Below are 25,798 nucleotides of genomic sequence, written 5' to 3' on the forward strand. Positions count from 1 at the left end.
TCAGAGGGAGACAATTTTACAGGTAGCCTGACTGGTTAGATCACAGAGAGAATGATGTCTGCTAGAGGAGAGGAAGAGTACGTCTGTGTGTGTGTGTGTGTGTGTGTGTGTGTGTGTGCGTGTGTGTGTGTGTGTGTGCGCGTGTGTGTGTGTGTGCACGCACATGTGTGTGCGTGTGTGTAACAAACTTTAGACAATGTGCACAGTGATCCTGAGCCACATTGAAGGATGGTTCAATAGATGTGAGAAATTCCTGGTGCCGCTTTATATTCCAGCATAAGCATAATGGGTCAGCATCACCATAGAGTGTTCCCTCCAGCACTTTGAGCCATTAACATACCATGTAACTGTTTTTCTTACCTGCTTACATCATGTAAACACCTCTTTTTCTTTTTTTTAAATTCTTCTCCCACACACAGAAATGCACATATCTCTAACAGACTTTCTTGTTTTGTATGCATATGTGCAAATGTAACACAATACACAAAGAGAAGACGCAAAACCATTTAAACTATTTTAGTCAGAATTACTGACTGGCTGTGTTCACATATTAAAGCTGCCTTACAAAAACTCTTTATTCTGTGTCAATAAATAGTGTGAGAGAGCGATACAGTACATACATTTGTGTTTAGTGTACATCAGGTCTATCTGGGTACATGCAGGCTGCAGCAGGTGATACGACCTGCGATTCAGACTGTTTGATAGTTTCTTGACGATGTAGATGCAGATATGGTTTACAATGCATGCAATAAACGCAGGTGTTGTTCTTATTGTACCAGTGACCTAAAAACATGTGGTTTCGATGGTATAGGTAGTATGTGCAGCATGATTTTATTGTTCTGTTTAGGGCCTACTGCTTTTATCTTAATGCCACTATGACTTTTTTCATACCTCTTCTACTCTTGTTCATACTACACACACTTTTTCATGTCTTGTGTTCTGTCTTTTGCTAGGCTGAAAGAGTGGGAAAGATAGATAACAAAAAATAAATAACTACCCCTCATTTAGCATTATTGACTGACATTCATAGTTTTCCAGTATAAGTGTGGCTGTTTCATACAGCCCATGAACTCCTTTAGTGGCATGATGCTTCATGTCTCTCAAAAAACAATTAGTCATAACAAAAAAGGTCTTGGCATAGTTCAGAGGTGGTATAAGACACACACAGAACCAGTTTCGATCTGAAAGTACGGTACAAGCTGTGTCGCTGACTCACAAATTGAGGCACCTGCCATGGGCGTTGGAAGTTCCACATTTCTGGAACTTTAGTCATATAAAACAAACAGTGTCAGGTCACTCACACTGTCATATCAGAGAACCCGACCAGTGATGTAAGAAGTAATCAGATCCTTACTTACAACAATGTGCAAACACTGCCTCAAACTGCCCCACATTCAATGTTTTACTTGAAAAAGTAAAGAATTATTAACAGCAAAATGAACTTGGCGTACTCATTATACAGAATTGTGTAATTTGTGAGAAAATGTGTGACTTTCCACCTCTAAATCCGACACAACGCACTCAACATAGTTGTGTAAAATCCAGAAATTTACTCATTATGATTCACATGAAAGAGACAAAATTACTGGCCATAATGACAGTAATTATACATTGAGACTTTCATCATTTTTTACAGCACCCACAGGTTTCACTGCCAGTCCAACACCAATTACCTCAATAAAATGTATTTACATGTTTCCATGCTGTGAAACTGTTTTGTGTGGAAAACAGGCGTGTCAAGGCTGAAGGCCTGTCACCAGCGTTAACTGATCTGCCTCCAGTATTTGTGTTGTGTGAAGGCATGTGAACTGATAAGATTCAAAAGGTGGGGGCTGAAACACAGCACCTTTACCCTGCCACTTACAAAGACCCACCTAATGCCCTTTCATGTGTTGCTGGCTCATAGAATTAGTTTACTGTCTGTTTTATTCAGGACTGAGTGTGGCCGCCGTGGGTTTGAAAACACACCTGGGTGTATGCTCCTGCTCCAGAAAGCCTGCACCCTGCTGCTCTGACCTTTAACCTCCTTTCCAGGGAGGCAAGTGGACAGAAATGTATCCTCAGGGACTGTCAGTACATTTTTACTTCAAGTCTGAGAATGATACTGTACATGTGAGTCTGAGTTTTGCTAATACTCCCAGTACAGATTCAGATTACTCAGTGGTACGTTATGTTATTTTTAATCTCCGGAGATATGATTATTGTATTTCTGCAATATCTCTTTAGGGTATTACCCATCATAACGGCACTCCTTTGCAGATGTATTAAAGGATCATCACAGAACTTGTTGTTTCATGTGTTGAGATCACTCACTGGTTCTTCTGAGACAACAAGCAACTGGAGTTGGCAGGCAGGTATCCCTTTTATAGGGCGTCCTCTGAGACAAGTCAAAACATGAACAATAGGACTTCGTTACGCATGTCAGCTGAGGAGGAATGCTTGAGATCCGTCGGTATGCAACCAGGCAATTACTCTCATATACGTCAGCTCGAGGTTCAGCTGCAAGCCTGTAATTTCCCAATTACTAACCCCCACTGGAACTGCTTTGAGGGCATTAGTGTTTGTGTGAAAGATGGCTGTACACATTTCTGCTAATCTCTGACCTCTGGAATGACAGCCTGTGGCCTGTACATGGAAAAATAAATAATTTTTAAAAACAGTTCAGAAATCCATTGGTGGTCTGTGGGCATTACAGAATAAAGAGGTTTGCATGGAAATGACTGTGGCACATTAGCACATTTGCCCTTTTGACCTTTGTCATTAAAGTTCACGGGGTTAATGGTGTCAGATGTTAAAAGATACACATGCTTAAACACTGCTGAGAGGGGTTATTAATAGATAATTAATCTCATGAATAACACATTCAATTTAGTGTTTCCTTCATAGTCACTCCCACAGGGATCCTGAGGGGAAATTAGGGTAACTCTAATTTCCTGTTATTTCACTTTCTAGAACAATAGGAAAAAGTACAAAACTTAATGTTTCATCCATCTTTTATCTCTGTTTTACAGATACAGCTCTACACTAAACCCTAATGGGTTAAATGTTTAATTGAGTATTTAGATGTAGGGATCCTACAAGTTTCAGAAATCAGTCTGTAATTCCTGTTGAAAGGGAATAATAGAGCAGAGCTTTTGACTCTCACAGCAGGCTTACTGTTAAAGCCACTCATCTGATGGAAACTGATTGCATAAAATGATAACTCTCACCACACCAGGAATCATACATACAAAAATCCCTGAATACTTTCTGTTATAAATTGACATATAAAACCATGTTGTAAATTTGCATTCTGAGCGAAAAGACCTGCCCTTTTGAGGAATCAGCTCTTTAGAAACTAGCAAGTGTTTGGTTGAGCAGGCTTATCTGCAAACAACGAAACTTACACCGGAAGACACTTGCAGCACAACAGGTTCCTAAAAACTACTTCTGGTAAAACAGGGAGGAGAGGGAAGCTGACTCAACGTACAGTTGGTCAACATTGCACTCCCTTATGGAAATGTGACAGATGAATTGAAAAGGACAGTCATGCTTCCTAAATGCTTTAAGAAACTAATAAAGATTGGCTCAGCATAAGGAAAATGACTCATCCTCTCTAAATCTGCTTTTGGTCAAATTATAATTATGTCTCAGCAGGTTTCGTGTTTGGTCTCATGTGAAATTAATATTCCAGTTTCACCTCCTTTACAAGAACTGCCAGGAGAGGAGTGATAATCATCTTCAAACAACATTTAATTAACAAAACATGGGAGTTAATCAATTTATTGGACAAATTATGTAATGTGTAAGACAAGTTATTATATACTGTCGCCCATAAAGTTGGAATAATTTCATTTTAGGTCAGAATCCTCTGTTTATTCCTATTTAAATGCATCAGTAATCACTTTTGACCAGGTGCAATGATTACATTATGTGTCCCAATTACCCAGGTGAAATGAAATAAATCACATTGTCACAATCATTTCATGGAATAATGAAACAAATATTTTATTCCAACTTTATGAGCAACAGTGTATATTTCTTCGCACATTTTATGCAAATTCGTACATTTTCTCAATTATGTATGTACAGTTTAAGGTACTTGCTCTTCGTTTGACTGTGCCACTCTAAAGTTCACTTCATTTCAGATGCAAATATTATACTTTTTACTCCACAACATTTATCTGACAGTTGTAGTTGCCTTGCAGATAAGATACTATTTACAACATATAATCATCTTACAAAATATGATGCACTGTTATTAATTAAAAGCCTCAACAGCATATGAAGCAGTTCCAGCTTGATCAATACAACATTACAATGCTGATATAAATCTTTTATAAAGTATGTCCTGTAGGAAAGTGTAACTAGTTACTTTATTGATAACTCTTAAATTGTTTATTTGGGCATTATTAATTAATCATGGGCCATTATTAGGCACAACTTTTGGGTTGCTAGGTTGTAAGAAATCTGTTTGGTAGGTGCATACTCATCAGTACTGAGCCGATCTGAACAGTACTTTTACTATAAACAATTCTGGATTACCAACCAGGCACAGTGGGCAACTGTCCTGGGGACTCAGACCGCCAGGGGACCCATAAGCCCATGTTTTGGTAATTGCTATAAGCCATGGCATGTCATGCATTATCACCTAATTTTGTGGCCCTGTCCTGTAGAGGGGTCCTTTGTCAAAATCTAGTTTGAAGACTTTGTTTTATTTTGGGTTCATGTGACGCATATCCCTAAATGAAGTTGTGTTTAGTAAAACTGCTGCAAACTAACTGATACTGAAAACTTGTGGCCAGGTGGTATAAGTCCAGTATGACAGTGGAGTTCTGTTTACACTGTCTTTATAGTCACAAGGTGATAAGCTACGTACACAATTCACTAGGGGCCCAACAAACCTAGACCCCATCAGGTTAATCCGGCCAAATTAAAAAGCAAGTTTTGCTTATTTGTTTTTACTGTGATAAAATTGTGGATGTGGATGTTTTACTTGTAGTGGAGTATTTGTATATAATTTTTTTTTAATTTACTTACTCTTCCATTACTGATTTTAGTTTGTTTTGAAAGTTGTGTGTTGTAATTTCGCCCACTTTGCTTTTTATAAGGCCTACTTCCGGGGCCCAGCATATGGCCCCCGAGGCTCTCCACACCCCCATGCAGCTTCTTCCGATCACCAGCAGACGACTCTCTCCCTCTCTCCCTGTTTGAGACGAAGCCCCGCCTCTGACCAGGTTACGGGGCGGGGCCTGGCTGTGCGGAGCCGGGAGGCAAGCAGAGAGTCTCTCTTCACAGCTGTGCTCCGCTCTTTGTCGGTCTCAGCTCCCTAGCGCCTGTGTTTGTGGTGGAAGGATACAAAGAGAGGGACAGACAGACAGCATGAAATAAAGACAGAGCATGAGAGCGACGGGGGCAGCAGAGGGACAAGAGCAGCCTAACCGGACTATGGTCTAGTCCCGACACGGATACTATTAGGCCTTTCTCCAGACTGGATACGGAGCTCCGCCGATGTGCGCACTGGATTTTACCCACCAAAGAGTGTCGAGACCGGGGGGAGAGGGGCGGACTTTACCGCGCAGGTAGGATTTTGTCGTCTCGTTATAAGAAAAATGTAGAGAGGGTGTTCGTCTTTTCCTAAACCGGCTGTAGGAAAGCTACGCTATAACAAAATGACCCTGCCTGCCTACTGCAGTGCCTCGGTGTTTGGTTTTTAAAAGCTTTGAAAACTCCGCAGCCCCTTTAAAAGCTCCGGCTCTGACGAAGAAGTGTTTCTTACCGAGAGGAAAGCTGCTGAAGAGACGCGGTGAAATAAAGCTCCGGGGTGCCCCGTTTATCTTTTGTCGGTGCTCCGCCGCAGTGCCTTGAATGTGTGTGTGTAGGCTGTGTGTGTGTGTGTGTGTGTGTGTGTGTGTGTGTGTGTGTGTGGACTGTAGCCTACGTGCAAACTTGCTCGGGCAGCAATGTGTAAGCGGCACGTAGACTGCAGGGGCCGCGTATCGGACTCCCGTGATCAAAATATATAGTCCCGAGAGAGAGAGGTTTTGTTACAGTGGTGATTTTATCGCTCCTGCTCGGAGACGCAGCTGTAATTGCAGGCATGACGTTAGTGAGAGACCAAAGACACCAGGATAAAAGCCAAAGACGGTGTCCAATTCCTCGTTTTCATATGATTAATCTGAGGCTGGTGACTCGAGTTCCCTACAGCGGGATTAGGTAATATTTTTTCCGCTTGAGTTACTGGCTGCAATAAGCTGCGTGAACCCTCTCCTCCCGTCCAAAGGGGAATCTGTATAACAGGCTATTCCTGTACCTTAATATTTCTTTAGGGGCTTATAATGTGTCTGTGGCAGCAGGTCATTATGGTGGCTGTTGCTGTGTTATTTCTGTCGTAGCCTATCTGCAGGGTCATTGTGGGATAAGACCAGTCTGTAGTTTTTGTCGGAGGGGTTAAACAGGTTTCGTTTCAGTCTTTAGAGGGCGACGGTTTTCTTTTCTAGAAAAGGAGAGACCGGTTTCACAGTTACCTTTTTTTATGGCATAATAGATTGTCCAAGCAACATATTAATCACCGCTTTATGCACCAGGATGACTTCACCTTCGAAACTAATAGTAAGGATATAGGATCATAGGTGTTAACCTCGATGACTACCTCTTTCTTTCTCTGTTTCCCTTTCTCTCAGGACTGTGGGGGTTTAGGAGGGGAGCATGGATAAAACTTTGCACATTCTCCAGAAAGCCGCAGACGGTGTGCCGACCGGGATCTCCCTGGATATGAGTTTAAATATGGACGAAGGGGAAGATTTCACGGAACAGCAGATCGTGGGTCTACCGGACAAAATACCTCTGGTGAAACCTTATTTTAAAAAGAAGCAGAGGAAATTGGACGCCAAATGCCTCCATCGCGCCCTGGAGGATCCTATACTGACCACTTTGCTGAGCACGGATACGCTGGTCTCCGGGGATGGGGTGTTTGTACCCCGGAACCAGCCGGGCCGGACTCCGGGAAACCTGTGCGCAGCGGTCGTGGTGAAACAGAACTGTATGGGCCAGGTTTGTCTCAAAGACTCGGGAGCTGCCGACGATGCCACAACTGGGGCTGGAGTACAGGGGTTGATGACCCGGGACGGTGATGTGGAAATAGCCGATACTACTGCGGAGCTGGAGGAGACAGAGCGGCGAGGGGAGCGACCCGAGATCAACGATCCTGCCCCCGACAGCCGTTGCTTTCAGCTGAAACCTGCCCCCAGGGCGGCCGGGAACACAGTGACAATAACACCCCCCGACAGGGATATACCTCCCATAGTTGCACCCCAGGCTCCTCACCAGGAGGCGACCATTAAAACCAATGACCTCTTAACCTCTGGGGCTAAAAATCTTCCAGTCAAAGACTGCACTGGAGCCCAGGACCCCCTTCCCCTCCTCCTGCAGCCCGACAAAGAAGTGCTATTTCAGGACAAAAGTGAAGAGGCCTCCCTGGACCTGGTTTTTGAGCTGCTCACTCAGCTCCAGTATCACACACACCAGTCAGACTCAGTGGACATTTGTGTGGATTTCCTCCAAGGACAGTGTGTTTATGGTAATGACTGTGCCCACCACCACACTGTCCTGCCCTTCCACTGGCAGATCCACAGGACCAGTAGTCAGACGTGGCAGAGCATAGCAGACGACTCCCAGGAACAGCTGGAGAGACTGTACTGCAACCCTGACAATGAGCAAGTCAGGCTCAAGTTTCAGTAAGTATCCCACTATATTTACCTCAACCTGCAGGCTGTTTTATATTATACTGTATAGACCGTTGGCCCTCTGGATAGATACAGGATACACTGTGAGGGGAAGCAGTACCAGAGTTCTTCTGTATTTCTCATTTGGATCTGTTCCTGTGGGTAGGGGATCAATTTACTTTCAATTCAATCAGTACAAAATAGGAATTGGAGCTACAATTCATGTACTTGTGGAGGGGCATCATTTTCCAACATTTCTGTTCATTCTGGGCAACCGCATTTAAATGTTATTTATAATAATTTCTCAATAAAGACCTTTAATAACAATATAGCAAAACAATTTTTGTCACTGGAGCAATAGAGTTGGAAAGTACAGTACACTGCAGCCACACCAGAACATTGTGGTGTTGTAAGTACTGCTGAAAAGGCTACTGTGCGGTAAATTGATAGGTACTTGTGACATGGCAACAATGGTGCAGTAAGCTGATAGGCTGCTCGTGAAGATAAGCCACTTCTGGTTCGGTGTGTTGGAAACAGTAGACCTCTGCCTGAGCTTCCTCTTTGGTTTCACCACCGGTAACAAACTGAAAGCTTTGACTCTACAGCTGTTCTGTACATGTGTGGCTAATGGACTGTGGCCAAGTGAATATGTCTGTATGTTACTTTCACAACTCTTAGCACAGTAAATGTGGTTTATTTATTCATGTGTGAAAGTGTGTATTGGTCCTTTTATCCCCCATATGTGCGTGTGTGTGTGTGTTTGGCCTTCACATGTCTTCTAGTTAATGTGTACCTACATGTATCACGTTATTTGAACTATCATATCAGCTATCGTGCCCTTGTGGAGGCATGGCACTCCATCTCCCAGCCCTGATATTGGTTATCTATTTCCTGTATTTCCCTGCTCCCAAACCCAGCCCTGTGATTGGCTGGAGCTTTCGTCCAAGCCAGACTTTACAGCACTCATGGCAGAAAGCTGTGAACTTCCATGACCCTCAGTTGCCTTGTGTGGTCACTGACACAGACGCACTTGGCAGCTTCTTTCCTTCCCTCGGTCATAGACTTGTACACCACTGTGTACACTCCAACACACACGCACACACGGCTTGGCACACAGACGCTCACACGAATCGGCAGCTCAGTGGCTTGCAGTGCTCACACGCACGCCTTTTAGCAGACAGAGATAAACCTCTCTTTCACTCTCTCACACACCCACATAGATATACACACATGCAAGCACTTGGCAAGCCCCAGTGGGGTGACATACAGGAGTGTGCACTGCTTCCTGTAAACTCTATATGCAGGCATACTTTGTATGCAGGCACATTCTAAACCCTTATTCTAAACACAGGTTACTTATCGTTTATTTCGTCACAATCATCATAATTCTTAACATTACAATTTCTAAAAGCCCACTGTGACATCTTCGGTTTGCCTGCTTTGTCCAACCATCAGACCAAAGCTCAAAGATATTCAGTTTATTTACTTAAAGATACTTTACTTAAAGATAGTAAGTTAAAGAAAAGCAGCAAATCCTCACAACTGAGAAGCTTTAAATAAGTACATAAAATATCAAAATAGCTGCTGATAAATAGCTTCTTCTAATCAAATGATCACCTCACTTTTTGGTCCTATTAACATTTTCACTTACAGAAAGCAGACATTATTAAGCAGTTAAACTGCCCCGCTTGTCCCAAAATCAGCAAACACACAGATAGTCAATGTTTGATGAAGGTGTGGGCACATCAAAGGCAAATAAATTTGTAAAATGCCACATTTTAATTCTGTTATGCACATGTTAACATTGGTGGAGTGTGACACAGCATTATGCCATTATATCCTCGAATCATCGACCACATCCACACCCTGGATCGCATCATCAGACCTTTTGTGAGTTGCCGAGGCCTTTGAGTGTCCACGGGTGTCTTTGTTTGCATCTGTGTGGACAGTAGACACACACACAGGTTTGTATATGTCTACAAAGATTTGTATGTGTCCGTGTATTTGGCTTGTTGACTCATGTTTTGAACTGAAACTCTATGCAAAACGCATATTGCCCCGCAAACAGGATATGCACCTGGTGGTGTCAACCCAAATTCTTCAGAAGCCCTTTGAGTGTGTTACACTCTCATACAGTCAGGCGGGACCATCTGGCTCACTTGACTGAAAATGCAGTAGAAACTGGAAATTACAAAAGAGGTTTACCAGCACGTTTGACATATATTTGTTGTCATTATTATGATAATAATAATTATTTTCCTTAGCTATTGAGAACAGGTCACTGTCATATAATTTGTAAAAAAAAAAAAAACATTTTCAGAATGCAAATATTTGCATTTGATCTTGGTTTGATTAGCACAAAAGTTATCAGAGATATTTCCTTTGATTTTCTATGTTACATTTTATATTTTCTGAGAATGAAGTCTCTTGACACACTTAAATGTTTTGTTCAAAGCTGGATAACCACTGAATTCACATGCATTTTCCCTTAATTATACCACTACAGGGACTGTCAACCCATTTTAAATTACACCTGTAAGCTCTGTAACTGCCCAATACATTTGCATCATGGCTATTCTTTATCATAAATCCCCCTGTTGCTTCCTCTGGAGTGCATTTCTATATATATATTTTTTTTTCAAGCACCCAAGATGTAAAGCTCACAAGAATGTGGCTTTGAATGTATGAAGTTTTTTTTAACCCTGACCTCAAAAACAGGTTTGTCTGTTTGAGAATGGTAGAGTTAAAACGTAACGTAAAACATTTAACGTGACGTAAAACGTTTTCATTCCTGAGACACATGACTTCTCTGACAAATAACTCACACAGGTTTGTAGGTTTTGGAGTTTTGTCTGCAGCGAGTAAACACAGGTTGTTTCTGGTTTGGTAGTGGTTTAATCCAGTGTTTATTTACAGCACAGGTCAGAACTGAAAATGGGTTGTTGAGCATTTTCAGTCCTGACCTCTGGTGGATGTGAATACTTTGAAATAGTTTGTTTCGGTGACATGCTGTCACTGAGTAAACTCAGAAATGGTATGAGGCTCTGAGAGCTGAGCAGCCTGTCGAGGAAAAGTCAGCGAAGTTGTGTAGTGTTCACTTGGTTCTGGTTAATCATCGCTGAGTTTAGTCATTTACTCAAAGCTTTGTGTTGCACAGGGTGTGTGAGAGCTCTTTTGATACTTTTCTTTAGAGATGCAATCCAGCCTGTCTTTTCATGCACGCAAGCGCACACACATACACACACACACAGGGCGAAGGCATCACTGTGGTTACCACAGCCAAATGATAACATTGTTAGTGATCTAAAGAGCAGCAGATGATTTAACAAGCTCTTCTGTCGGTATGGCAACACAGGCCTGTTTTGCCTTCTGCAGCTGTGTGTGTGTGTGTGTGTGTGTGTGTGTGTGTGTGTGTGTGTGTGTGTGTGTGTGTGTGTGTGTGTGTGTGTGTGTGTGTGTGTGTGTGTGTGTGTGTGTGTGTGTGTGTGTGTGTGTGTGTGTGCAGAAAAGGAACGGACAGAAAAGAAAACGTACGATCAGTTTTGTGTGTCTGCGTCTGATTATGTGCAATGCGGCCTATTGTACCGTATATGTGCGTGTGTATGTGAGTGTGTGTGTTCTGTGCTGAGCGGTTCCTGTGTGTGTATGATCCATAGCACAGGTTAATCCCATCCATATGATAAGCAGGAATGGAAGTCTGGCTAATCCACCTTAGTCATGAACTCAGCAGTAAGGAGGAATGTCACAGTCATCGCTTCTAAAAGTTATACTGTAATAATCCTCCGCTGTACGGTTGCTTGTTAACAGATTTATGCTGTGCTGTAGTGTGTGTGTGTGTGTGTGTGTGTGTGTGTGAGAGAGAGAGAGAGAGAGAGAGGGTATGAAAAAACATATGCACTTCTATTTCTTCCTGACTGATCTGAAGAGTTTTATGTGACGTCTGTTATTTACAGGAACACACAAATTCTTGACCAAATCTCTCATAATTAGGCCAATTTCCTGTAATAGGGGGCTTAAGACTTGAAAAACATTTTGCTGATCTTTGCGCGACTGTGACGAAGCGCACATTTTTCGTGTGTGTGTGTGTGAGAGAGAGACTCTTTTGTTGGCCAGGTGATAAAAGCCTTGCTTGTCATTAACTGACATAAAGAGTCACCAAGCACCAAGGGCAGGCCGACCTGACACCAATGTGTGTGTGTTTGTATGTATGTGTGTGTGCGCGTGTGTTTATATCGTGGGGGATCCCATGTTACCTCAGTGTGCCATGGACCAAAGAAAATCAAGGACAGTTGTGTCTATGAGAGCTTGTTTGCGTGTGGCGATTGTGTATGTGAAAAGTGTCAGATAATCAGACTGTGTGTGTGTGTGTGTGAGTGAGTGTAGCTATAACGTGTCAGACAGCCCATGCCATGAATCAGTGGGGCGAGGTCCGGGTCACTCTGCCTCTTATTACTCAGAGTCAGCCTTCATCACTCCATCTTTTTTTTCCCCTCTTCATCTCTTCCTTCTTTTTCTTTGTAATCTTTCCTCACTGAATGTTTCACCCCCTACGTTTCCTTGTCTCGCCCTCTTTCACTCCTTTCCCCTCTCTCTTTTATATGTTTTTTTTTTTCATTCCTCAAATGTCCCTTGAGGGTCCAAAGAGGTGTAAGAGATGTGAAAATGTGTGTGAGCCCCTGCACTCAAACACTATCATTTTTCACTCTTTCTTTGTTTTTCTCTATCAGATCTTCTCCTTTTCAAGTGTCACTAAGTGTTATTTTTGCTGTCAAACTCTTTATCTTCTCATCTTCCCCCCTTTTTCTCTCACATTTAGCACCCTTGGGAGATTCTACATTTTCAGAGAGAGGGTGAAAGCACTGAGAGAGAGGACACAGTGAACTATGAGCCTAATGATGTGGTGTAGAGGAGGACAGAGAGATACACTCTTACAGAAACGATCTAGGACATGCAGAAGACAACAGTGAACATTTTTTCCTGTTCTCAGTTCTCTGTGTGTATGTGTGTGTGTGGTTGACTTTGTGTTATTCACAGCCTTTAGAGCTGAAAAACAAAATCAAATGAAGCACATTTAAATAGATAACTGGAAAGTGAATAGCACCAATATGAGGAAATAACACATACCCATGACATCAAGGTAGAGTGTGTGTGTGTGTGTGTGTGTGTGTGTGTGTGTCTGTGTGTGTGTGTGTGAAGGCAGCCTTCGTCAGCAGATTTGGTTGTCTGACTGACTTATCTAGGCGTGACTGGATGAAGTTTGCGTGTGTGTACATGAATCTGTTGAAAGAATGCGTGTGTGTGCACGTACTGGGGTGAGTGAGTGCTCATGTTGTTTTTTTGTTTTTTTTTTTAAGTCTGTGACGTTCACAATAGCATGACTGATGCTGGTATGCGGGTCCTTGTGTGTGCAGCCGTGAGAAAGTTTGAAGGTGTGTGTGTACGTGTGTGTGTGCTGAAGGCAGTGTGGGGGATTAACAGCCATTTTGACAGTGCAGTGAGTTTTCTTAACCTTTATTTATTCAGGGAAAGGTTTTGCTGAACACACCTTTTCCCCCTTTTTTTTTTTTTTAACCTGCTCTCACATTCAGTACCGATCCACACATTCACACCTGGGAGCTCCCCAGCACAAGAGCAAGAGCAGGTTTGGTGCATTTTCAGTGCCACATGCTTTTTGCTCAAAAGCCTTCTTCTTTCACCTTTAGCACACCAACACCCCTCCCAAGTCAGCAGTTTGGTTTTCCATTCAAATGTCAAATTCAAATATGCCTCTCCAGATCTGCTCTGCATTTTTCAGTTGGCTTTCGTGTGTGTGTACCTTTGCACTAACTTGGAGCAGCCCGACATTTCAAGCGTGGTCTTGAAAAGCGTGGACCTTGCCAGAGTGGGCGTGCCTCGCGTCTCTTTCCAACTTTTGATTGGCCTCCAGGTTGAAAGCACCGAACTCTCAGTGCACTTAATTTAACTGGCGGAATTTTATTTTTAGAACGGCACAAACTAGTCTGGGAGCGAGGGAGCGAAAAGAGTCTGTGAAAGGCTCGGAAAATCATTGACTGACCTCTCTGGAGACCTGTCTTTGTCTGAGTGTGTGTGAAAGAGACAGAAAAATAGTGGTAATGAGTGAGATGGGGAGGTGGCCTGTAAATGTGCCAAAGTTCACTTAACTTCCTTATAATAAAACCAAGAGTATATATATGTGTGGATGTGTTTGTGCATCATAAGCCGCTCTTGAATTTACACACACAGGCACAGAAGCTCTTGTCATCATAACGTACCACTGCAGGCAGAAACTGTTCTGTACTGAGAGACAGAGACAGTAACAGAGAGACAGAGCAAGAGAGTGAGTGAAGGCCATGCAGGTGCATCTACTGCACTTTCTTGTTCAGACAGAAAAAAACAGGAGAGACGGAAAGAAGCAGTGAAACAGGGAACAGAGCAGAGAGATGACGGAACAAAGTGAGACACAAATTAAGAAAATGAAGTGAGCAGTCGGCTCAGAGGTGAAATAAAAGATGTACTGCTCTCATAGTTAATTTGTTTGTGCTACATTTTCAGTTCCTTTCTTGTCGCATCCTCCCATATGCCCATCTTCTCCTGTACCACCGATTTCCATAAACCTTTTCTCTTCTGTTTCTCTGTTCTCTTCCCTGCCTTTCAATTTTATTTCTGTTTTTTTTTCGTATGGAACCGAAACCTTTTGTAGTTACTTGAATGCATGGAAACAGTCCAGAAAACATTAACTCATGTGGACATCTGTGTTATCTATCTGCACTGTGTTTCTGGTAATCCTATGTTCTGGTAATCAGTGACTCGCCCCTCAGTTACTGTTTAGTTTCCGCACGTGCTTAGCGGATGAATTCCTATTTCACTTCCTCTTACAGAGATGCAGTTACACTATGACTTAGCAGAAGCACAAACTGTAAATACAGTATTTGTAATTAGTATTAGTATCAAAGTGCATGGATGTTCTTGAAAAAATGACTCAGCACCTTATCACGATCCTGACCGAAACTGTGTGTGTGTGTGTGTGTGTGTGTGTGTGTGTGTGTGTGTGTGTGTGTAACTCCAGCGACCAGCATTTTCTCTTACAGTAGATGAAACTGAATACCTGTATACTGTGCGTCCATTACAATATGAGGTTTCATATCTACAGGCTGTTGAACTAATAACTCATCAGGTTCATACACTCCCTCTCTCAGTGTCTCTGTGTTTTAGAAGGGAACTTCAAAAGACTGTAATTGCTCCAGTGCTTTATTTAGCATGAACCTGAGGCACAAACATTAGCAGAAAACATCCCATGCTTTACACACACACACACACACACACACACACACACACACACACACACACACACACACACACACTTCCAGACGGACACACTCACCGATGTCTAACCTTTGACGTTACATCCAATTAGTTTCCCAGCAAAAAATCAATGAGCCCATTAACACTGTCAGGTTCTGTGCGTGTATTTTGTGTGTTTTATCAGTGTGACTGTCCTGCATAGTTTGCATTTCTGTGTGTGTGTGTGTGTGTGTGTGTGTGTGTGTGTGTGTGTGTGTGTGTGTCTGTGTGTTTCCGCCTCTCTGTCTGTCTGTCTCTTCCATCCATGGCATAGCGTGCCAGTGTAGGATGCCCACGTTTATGTAAGTGGTATGTCTGACCCAGAAAGGATTTGCCAGAGGCCCTATGGAGGACTCTAATGTAGAGAGACTGATGCACACACACACACACACACACACACACACACACACACACACACACACACACACACACACACACACATACACACACACAATGGGGTTTTAACCCATGCTTGTTGAGACAAAGAAGGGTTAAGGGAGATTGGATGTATGCACATGGCAATATTGTGTCTTTCTACTATTTTGCAGGTGCTAGTACTACTGTATATTTTGTGTTCAGTTCATAGTGTAAATATAAATTCAACCTTCCAAACAGAAAGCTCAGGATAATCCTCCATGTTTTACCAGTTATTGGCTGACATGTTTTTATTCTGTATATCTTATTTTCTTTCATCCGTGCATGTTTACATGTGGCATGTAAGTCATGTAGCTGACGCTGTCATCCTGTGTGACTCATACTGAGCAGGCAATTAGAGGTTTGGTCGTCTTGCTCCAGGGCACTCGGGTTAAATTAAGGTTCCATCAGCAGCCGCATGACCAGACATGTGGCTGCTGATGGAAATATAAACTGTGACCATTTAACAACAAGGTCACCGTGCCACAGCCACATGTTAGCTGACTGTGTGAATGTGAATGTGAATTATATTTTTTTCACTCTGACTGCAGTAGTAGTTTTTTTTTTAACAATAGCTTCAACTTTGCTTTTCAGGGGTCGAGTGTTTTCTCTCGACTTCGGGGCGATGCGAGTGTGTGACCTGGAGTTTGACCGGGTCCGACGACTTACCACTCCCCCGAACCCTCTGCCCACGCCCACAACGAGCCCAAATCCCACCCCCAGCTGTCACACAGTGTGGAAGTACTACTGCAGAGACAACTTTGGCTGGAGGGAATACTCCGAGGTGAGTCACTTAGTGCATTTATATGTGTGTGTGTGTGTGTGTGTGTGTGTGTGTGTGTGTGTGTGTGTGTATGTTTGTGTGCACGCTCTATGAACATGAGGCCAGACACATTAACTCTGCCCACACCAATCAATTGTCTAGCCACTGTGATGGGATCGATTTAGACACAAACACATATACACACCTTAATACCCCTTGTGACACAGCTGTCCTCAGCCAATTGCAATTATTCCACCAAATCAGTAAAAATTGACTGTTTTCTCTTTTGTGTGTGTGACTGAGCCTCATGATGACACTTGTTATCACCTTGGCTTTTTGTTTTCTGTCCATTGCACAACAGTTGACTGACATCTCCCTCCCCAAACTCTCCGTTCCTCTGTTGAATGAAAATGCAGAGCAGCCAAGTGTTTAAAACGATAAACAATTGAATCTAAACTCTACTTCGTCTCTTTGTCCTCCTCTTCTTTTCCCCATTTCTCTTTTTTTTCCCCCTCCACAGCCGGTGGTGAAGCTCATAGAGGAGGCGAGTTCGAGGGGTCTTAAGGAGGTGCGATTTGTTACGCTCCAGAACCAGTACATCCTCAACATCAGGGAGGGCTTCCAGCAGAATGCCATCTTCGGGTTCAGACGTCAGATCAAGAAGCGGCCCATGTTCATGTCCTCTGTGATGCTTACACCCCACCTACAGTAAGTAAAGACATTTAACACTTGAAGTAGCTATTTCCTGTGCTGTTACAATGACAAGGTGAGCACCCATAGAAACCTAGGCTGGATGTGACTGATCCATGATGGCATGGAGGCTATCTGGATGGTAGAAAGTAGCCTGTTATTTCTAAGCAGTGTTTTAACTTCTATGAAGGATAGCACAACACTCTGATAAGCATTGGGGTTTTGAATTACTGCAAGTTAATTGTAAGGCAAAGTGGCAGGAACAGTCAGTCCTCAGTTGAGAGGTAGAGGTCATTCACTTGATTGATAGTCTCTCTTTGTCTCTTACTCCCCGCTCCTATTTCCCGTTGTACTCTCCAGAAGAGCCTCACCAATCATTTAACACTCAGATCTCAACCTTGCTGGGGAACATTTAGTATTTTGGATATCAACGCATGTTAACCATTCAAACTAAGTCCTGGATTTTGACATAAAGTGCCTGGCAACGCATGCACAGTAACACACACACACACACACACACACACACACACACACACACACACACACAATTTGGCTCTTCCCATAGCTCTCTGTGTTCTGTGGGCGTCCTGAGTTCCTGTTTGGAGACAGGCAGGCACACAGAGGTCGGTACACAAAGCCAATGTCGTAGTTAGGGCTGAATTCTCAAAAGCCCCTGAACGCCACATTCGCCTTTAATCCATTTCAAGACCGTGGTGCCCTGGCAGTCTGAGCCGAACTGGAAACCTACATTAACACTTACACATTACAGCTCAGATGTTTGGCAAATCAACCCGAGTCACCGGGACACAGGAGCTGCTCTGTGCAAAACGAAGCAGGCCTGAACCAGACAGACGGAAAATGAGATAATGAGGCAGACGAGGACAGATGAGGCAGGGGACAGGAGATACACAAAGAGGGGATAGCCAACCAGAAGAAGAGAGAGTGAGGGGGGAAACAGAAGAAGTTCAAGAATAATCACAGAAGTAATTTAAGCCAGACTTCATTCTTATTTTTCTCAGAACTAGTGAGAAAATCTGTGAATTACAGTACACGAGATCAGAGAAGAAATGAGCTGATTTCAGAAATCTCCAGCTGCCATTTTCTTTGTAGCAGGGACGCGATCTGCCTCGCTGCACTCGCCTCACTGATATTCTTGAAACAAGTGATACCAGATTGGAAACAAGTGGAGTCATCTTAACCCATTTGCAGGTTTTTTTTTTTTCTCACTTCCTTTGCAGAGCAGCCTGCTCTAGCGTTCGTCCTGCCAGTGTCCCACACAGAGCGAGCGCTAGTGCGAGCTGTTCCTGCAGGGCCCCGACTGTCAAGAGGAGACAAAATGGAGAGAGGAAAATTAGCTGGAGGAAGCGGCAGACAGAGAAAGAATGAGGGAGAAAGAGACAGCGAGTTTGAGAGTGAGATAGAGAGCACAGTCAGAGGAAGTGAGAAAGAGAGAGAGGTCTAAATGGTTTCCAGACTGGGCGCACAGCAGAGTAGAGCTGGTGAGCGAAGGAGTGTGAAAAGCGACTGTGGGGAGCTGGAATTTGGATCGAGGGATTTGTTCCTGAGACCTTTTTTTTTTTTTTTTTTTTTTTTTTGTAAATCTGTTTGTTGTGTGTATGTGTGTGTGCCTCATTTAATCACTTAGTAGGGACCAAAATCTGATCACACAGTCACATAATGGAGGCAAAAAGCCGGTCCCAAAACATTAAAATCTTCTTCCTTGGTTGAATTTATTTAGTTTTTCCAGGGGAATGCGTGCAAGTCAATGCAATGTCCTCCCAAGTGACCAAAAGAAGTTTGTGTGTGTGTATCAGGAACAATCTGTGCTAGGCTTAGAGGTTGAGGTCATTAGCTTGATTGGCACTCTCCCTCGCTCCCTCCCCACCTCTCCTCTCCCTCTCCTTCTGTCATCTCTCTCTCTCTCCCGATGATGTTATTTTCGGCCATCTCCCTCCCTCTCTCCCTGCCTTATTATCTGTCCTAATCTTTCACCTTTTCACTCTTTCTCTCCCCCAACTGCATCAGTCTCTTGTTATCTGTCTCTTTTCATTTCACACTTGTTTTCTGCAGCAGACTGCCTGTGATCTTTTCAAAGCGCACGGGGAATAGAGACATCGATTGCGGGGAGAGATTGAGACAGGACAGACGAGATGAGAGGGAGAAAAGAGATGAGAAAAACTGTGGAGCTGACTCAGAGTCACCTGATCGCAGTCTCTTGACAACACACACACACGCACACACACACACACACGCACACTGTCTTATGGCTGATAGGGCTAACAGCATTTACAGTTACAGAGTGATAACTTGACAGCCAAACCACTGTTATTGACTCAAATGCCAGACACAATAGTTCCATTGTCACTTCCATGACAGCTCTGCAATTGGCATTTTACTCTCCCCCTTCTGTCTTGTTCTCGTTCCCGTCTCTCCCTCACTCTGCCTCCCTGTTGTCTTGTTTGGTGTCTGGCTTTCATTTTCACGCGGCCCCGCTGTTTTTGTTTGGTCGGTGACGGCTGACGGCTGCTGTGGAGCTGCTCCGCTCCGCAGCGCAGTGATGTCATTGTTGACAGTTGGTGGGATACGATTTTGGAAGTTCAGACGCGCCGGTTCATGGCAGCAGACATCAGTTTTGTTTTACGTTAGGATGCAGCCTTGATTGGAAACACATGGGGATGGAGGCAGGGGAAGGTGGAGAGATAGGTAGCCTGCTGTGATGTGCGGCTTGCTGTTGATGCTTTCGGTGCTATAAATGAACAGGCCTGGGATGCTGCTTTCACTGACCCTCAGCAGGGATGGACACTGGCTAATAAAGAAAAGCACTATCTGGATGATGAGATCTGCAGCACACTGTTAAAGCAGAAGCTAACATTTCAACATAAAGCCTGTCACTATCAGAGTAAACGCTATGATTGGTCAGCTTTTTTACTTAAAGATTGCCTTTATGTTGAAAACGTTAGTTGCCACACCTGTTAAAAAGCTCCTGCTACTCATCATTCCAGATCTTGCCTCAGCTGTCCTGTCTGTTGAGGTACCAGTTTAAGCTCTGAGATTTGTTCATCCTCATTCTACTGCGGCACATGAAAAAGCATCTTGTATGTGAATGGCTATACGAAAGAGTGGCTCATCATGTATAAAGATAAAGCTTTTTTGACTGTATGTTCCAACCGTTTTCTCCTGTTATTTATTTATCTTTTGGTAATTTGAGTTGATAATCAGTTGTTGATATATTGAGAAATTTCCTCTGATAGAAATCAAAGCTCCATTTTAACCCAAATAATCCTTACATGCCGAATTGGGTCATTGTTAGGCAACAGATGGCCTGCTGTGCCATGCTATTTATGTTATCAAATAATTTGAATTAATTGGAGGTGTACTCAATAATTGAACACTCTCTATTTTCCAAAGTACTAAATTACATAGCTGTTGCACAAACCTGCATAGCACGAACCTATTTGAATTTACGGTTACTACTCACGCCTTTTGTAGGATATTATAGGAAACTACAGGAATCAAAAAAGTGTTTCCATGTTTGAGTAAAAGAATTACACAAAGAATTATTTAAATTATTTTCATTATTTATTAATCTGTTGATTATTTTTTATTATTGACTTCCAGAGCCCAAATTGACATCTTCAGATGTCTTGATTTGTCTGACCATCTGTCCAAAATACCTCAGTATTCAGTTTACAGTAATGTGAAATGTAGGAAATCTTTAAATGGTCAATTATCAAAATTGTTGATGATTAAGTTTCCCATCTTTTCTTTCCAGGACGTTGGGCGGCCTCTCCTCATCTCCCCTCCCCTGTTCCCCCTCCTCCATTTCCTCCTCCACCTCCTCATCCATGGATATCTCCACGTCGCATCCCCTCTCACCGACTACCACCAACCCACCCAGCCTTTTTCCGGAAACGTGGTTGCCCATGACGATGAGCCAGGACTTCTTGCAGGTGCCTGTCTCACGTGAAGACCGCAGTTACCGCACAGTGTACAGCCTTTTCCACAAGACGGTGTCAGAGACCAAGTTCAGGATCATCAAGATCCTGCGCGTGCAGAACCCCTTCCTCTGGGAGAAGTACAAGAGGTGAGCCAAGAAGCAGAAGCATTTTACTTAAGACCTTTATTTAAAGCACTTCCTCGCTGCAGAAGATATCATCTGTTAATCTAATCTCAAATCATAAATCACTTCCAATAATCGCAACCAGTATTCATCATGTTTCAGAAATGGTGGAAACATTTCTGTCAGTGTCAAGAAGTTTGTCGTCATCAGGTTTTCTTTTGCATAAATTTTTCCCTTTAATGCTGTGTGGAGAAACTGTAGCGCACTTGTGGTTGTTTTTATTGAACGTAACTCTGCTGAATTGCTGAAGTGATCATCAGCTACTCTGTCATGAGAATGGTATGATTTTATATGGAGGATTTAGTTGATTTGATAGTAATTTTTTTCACCAGTCAAGATACTATTTAGGTTTTAAGTATAATAAGTAAATTTCTGTTGTGTTAGAGTTCCTAGTTTCACATGTTTTGCTGTTGTGGCACAGAATGTATTGTCAACCTTTTTATCCAGATGAACTCAAAGAGTATTTCAGGCCCAGCTGCGTATGTTCTTGCAGACAGAAACAAGAATAAAAACATTTCTTAAGAAAAAACACAAGGGTGAAAAAGACACAATGTGAGAGGAGGAAGAAATGAGAAAATAGGGCAAGTGGGACCAGCTGTGCAGTGGCACTTCGTGAGAATAGGTCCACAGTGGTGTGTGAACACGGCAGATGGAGAGATGTTTGGTGATGATGATGTTCCTGTCGCAAACACAGTGGGCTAACCACTGTGGTTGAGCAGGGCAGGTCCTATCAGCTGTGACAGTTAAACTCTCCCACACTGACTGGTACCGCACGGTTTCACAATGACTGACAGTGTGTGTGTGTGTGTTTTTGTGCGTGCGTGCATGTAGACTCTAGAAGTGATACCCTCTTTGAATGTCAGTAGATTTCCTCTTCCCACACTTGGTTTCTGACAGGGAGACCATAACTGTTTGCTTGCATGTCTGCGCGCGTTTGTGTGTGTGCGTGTGTGTTGCATGTGAGTGGCTTGTTATTGATGTCAAGGAAAGTTGATCAGCGTCATCCTAAAATTGGATAGTAGGAAATTAAAGTGTGTGTGTGTGTGTGTGTGTGTGTGTGTGTGTGTGTGTGTGTGTGTGTGTGTGTGTGTGTGCGCGCGCGCGTGCATGCATGTGAGTGTGTGTGCTTGGATGTGTGCAGTGTTGGTCTGTGTCAGGTCACAAGCTGTGCAGTCATGAGAGGTCATGCCTGGGTCACAGCCTTTCAAAAACGCTTTCGCTCAGATCAAACGAGCTGAGTGTGTGTGTTTGCATGTGTGTGTTGCTCAAGACGAGGCTTAGGCCCAGTGTTCTTTTAGAGCAAACAAGGCTGTGATCACAACTTTTGAATAGAAAGCAGGGCTGCTCTCACCTGTTTACTAATTAATCACATGAGAGATGATCTGTCTTTGTTTACCAGCCTGTTCCCATTTGCTTTCTAGTTTATTACTTTTTTTATTCAATATTCTTAAATTAAGAAATAACCTCTGAACACTGGAAATCTGTTAACTTCATCTGAAAATCTGTCTCACCTTCTGTCTCCCTCTGCTCCAACAGGAAGAAGGAGTACATGTCACGGCGTATGTCAGAGATGGACCGGCTGCTGAGTGAGCGCCACCTTTTCCACGGCACCTCTGCCGACGTGGTGGAGGGCATCTGCAAGCACAACTTCGACCCAAGAGTCTGTGGCAAACACGCCACTATGTTTGGTCAGGGCTCCTACTTTGCCCGCAAGGCTGTCTACTCCCACAACTTCTCCAAGCGCTCGCCCAAAGGAGTCCACTGCATGTTCCTGGCCAAAGTCCTCACTGGCAGGTGTGTGTGGGCGCAGCTTTATTACACTGCAAAAATGCTTCATTAGGGGTTGGATATATGGATAAAATGTTATATCACATTTATATCACAATGTTGTGTATCAGTTGAGATTAAAGTCACAAGATGGTGATGCCTGATTTTAGGTAATGCAGTGAATTATATATTTGTTTTGAGGTTTACAACAGTCAGATGAATTAATTTGCGAAAAAACACCACTTGATACTTGTGACACCATGCTTTGGTTTGAGGTGTTAGCTCAAGGGTACATGCTTTCATAATATCATGTTTTGGTGTTTCTAAATGTGCTGTTTAGTATGTCCAGCACATACAGTACCTCTGCTGAAACATGTCTTTTTGACCCTGTCCCCCCTCACTGAGTGCTTCTAAATTAAATACACAAAACACATTACAACATTAATTTGGATCATTGAAATCCTGAGCTTCTTTTCCATAAACCATTATTAAGTCATGCTATGGATCACGCCAGCCCCATCCCTTGAGCTGCAAGTCAAATCCAGAGCCACACATGTAAAACAGCAGATTTGGCTGAACCCATCATACATCACCAGCTTTGCAGACAGTCTGTGGCGCGCCAGGAGGATGGTGTGGTGGTTTGGAAACACACTACACACAACCCCCGTCCACTCCAAACCTGGGTTCAATCTGTTCCACAGTGCAGGCAGAGACATTGCTTCCAGACCTGAGCGGGGATATAGACCAATAAAGAAGTTGTCTGTGCAGTGTGATTAACTCTCCTGTCTGAAACTGTATCTGGTGCGCAGACTCTTAATGTCTCTACCCACCGTCTTTGTCTGTAGCTGAAAATGTTCTTATTTTAACATGTTTTATTTATGACCCCAGAGGCAGTGGTACACAGATTGATGGATTATGGTTCTTTAGGGCTTGACATGAATATTTAAGGGAGGAAAAACAAACTGGTTAAAATGCGCTGACTCAATTCATATACCTACAGTACATGCATTTCATGCACTTACAGCATAAGCTTATATTATTTAAGGTTCTCTAAAACACAGAGAGGAGCAGCAGTCGTGTAATCATTAAATTTAGAAGAATCTTCTTTTAGAGTGTATCTTATTCTTCTGTAACTCCAGACTTGGAGAACTGAATGGAAATCTGTAAGCAGCATTTTTCCCAACCACAATACTAACCTTGTCTCCATCTTCTTTGTCGTGTCTCTATAGGTTTACTGTAGGAAATCCCTCCATGCGACGACCTCCTCCCATCAACCCTCGTGACCCTTCCAGTGACCTTTATGACTCCTGTGTGGACAACTGGGTGGACCCCCAGATTTATGTCATCTTCAATGATGACCAGAGCTACCCTTACTTTATCATTCACTACGAGGAGGTACCCAGCACAGTCGCTGTCTAAGCCCTGAATCAGACCTGGATCTGTCTGTATTTGCAAATACTGATTCATAGTTTGCTTCAGTCTGTTAAAGGTGTTAGATCGGTGGAGTTTGGTAGTTGAGCTGAAAAGGAACAATTTAGACCAATAACAAGCTGAAATTTAGAGTATTGTTGCTTTAACCAACACTATTGGAATCACTTTCTTAGACTGAACTTCACCCATCTGCTGCAGGTCAAAACAAAATCTATGAAATATTTGCAAATACTCAGTGATCCTGGTCTATAGTCAACTGGATCCAACCAGACTGGACTGCAGTAAGGAACAAAAGACTGGTTGGAACCGGATTCAACTAAACAAAACTGGACTAGCAAAGGATTGCACCTGTTTCATCCAGTGCTTAGAAGTGGATGACAACAGACAACAGCTGCAACAGACTTGACTGGACTCGTATACCACACTTTGTTATCTAGTATGAACAGGAGCCTAGTGATGATCATCGGACACTAGAGGATTTAATCTACCTTATTATTCTGGAGCAGATGCAGGAAAAACCTAGTCCCGTTATCATTTTGACTTAGTCGTATGGCTGTATATGAACTCAGTTCCACATCAGGACAGGCGCTGTGGTAGACAGTTAGCATCTTGCCAGATCTGTGAATGCCCAACTGGCCATTTTATTATTCTGAGGAAGCAGCAACCAACCAATCAGAGGCTTCCATAAAGAAACCATGGCAACACCGACCCCCTTCATTCTCTTGCAAAAAAAATCATAGTAAGTGTTTACCCAGCCTCCGGCCCATATGTTTTTTCAAGTCTATGTGCTGCGTGTTTGAATCTTTTTATTTAGTGGACATGAATCTTGTGGCCTCTTCAACCAGACAACGGACATGAGTTTCAGTGGGACTTTTCCAAATGGACATCCACATACCCTAAACCTCCAGGCAAAGGTTTCACATGAAGCCAGTGCTGTTCCTGGTTGGCGTCTTTGCCTTTGTGCCCACCACTTTGATTCCTTGCGGGTGACTGAAAAGTGTATAGTTTCCCACCAGGACTCGATGGCGATGCCTCTGTTGCTGCAGCGGCAGCAGCGCCGTAGCGTTTTGACAGGGAACCCCCCTGAAACTCATCTCTCTTGGACCGCTCTCTCGCTCAGAGACAGTAGACATGTTTTACTGAGACAAACTGTACAGATGTTCTCTTTGTTTATATTTGAACTGTGTGCCTTTTGTTCATAAAAATGTTTATTTATGTTAGTTTAATGTAACATTGATTAAATAAAGAATCTAAAAGAGAAAATGACTAATTGGTGAAGTAATGCTTTATTCAAATCATCTAAATTCAGATTTATTAGTCGGGTCATGTTGTTATTTCGAACCTCATTCCAGATATTCCTGTAAACAGGCAAATCAACAAAGGCTCTCAAAGTGGGAGGAGCTTTGAGTGGGCCAATGTAAAATTAGCATAATATAGACTTTATTCATTAGAGTGATTAAAAGCAGCTACTGCAATCCCAATTGTGCATCTAAACACAAAAAGGGTTCTGTATGGGAGACATTAACCTAGTGGCAGAGGATCCTAGCATACAGAAAAGACACAGAAGGA

The 25,798-nt window shown here is 43.0% G+C and overlaps 1 protein-coding gene across 1 annotated transcript; it reads left to right on the plus strand.

Annotated features, from left to right (window-relative positions):
* Positions 1-5,309: 5,309 nt before the first annotated feature.
* On the plus strand, positions 5,310-25,462 carry tiparp (TCDD inducible poly(ADP-ribose) polymerase). Its single transcript, XM_022768891.1, has 7 exons — positions 5,310-5,561; positions 6,663-7,715; positions 16,053-16,242; positions 16,742-16,929; positions 20,684-20,995; positions 22,568-22,825; positions 24,028-25,462. The coding sequence occupies exons 2-7, from the start codon at positions 6,688-6,690 to the stop codon at positions 24,215-24,217; spliced, it is 2,166 nt and encodes a 721-aa protein (XP_022624612.1). The 5' UTR covers positions 5,310-5,561; positions 6,663-6,687; the 3' UTR covers positions 24,218-25,462.
* Positions 25,463-25,798: the final 336 nt, after the last annotated feature.

The sequence above is a fragment of the Seriola dumerili genome, unplaced genomic scaffold, assembly GCF_002260705.1.
Source record: "Seriola dumerili isolate Sdu_G_001 unplaced genomic scaffold, Sdu_1.0 BDQW01001888.1, whole genome shotgun sequence".
NCBI lineage: Eukaryota > Metazoa > Chordata > Actinopteri > Carangiformes > Carangidae > Seriola > Seriola dumerili.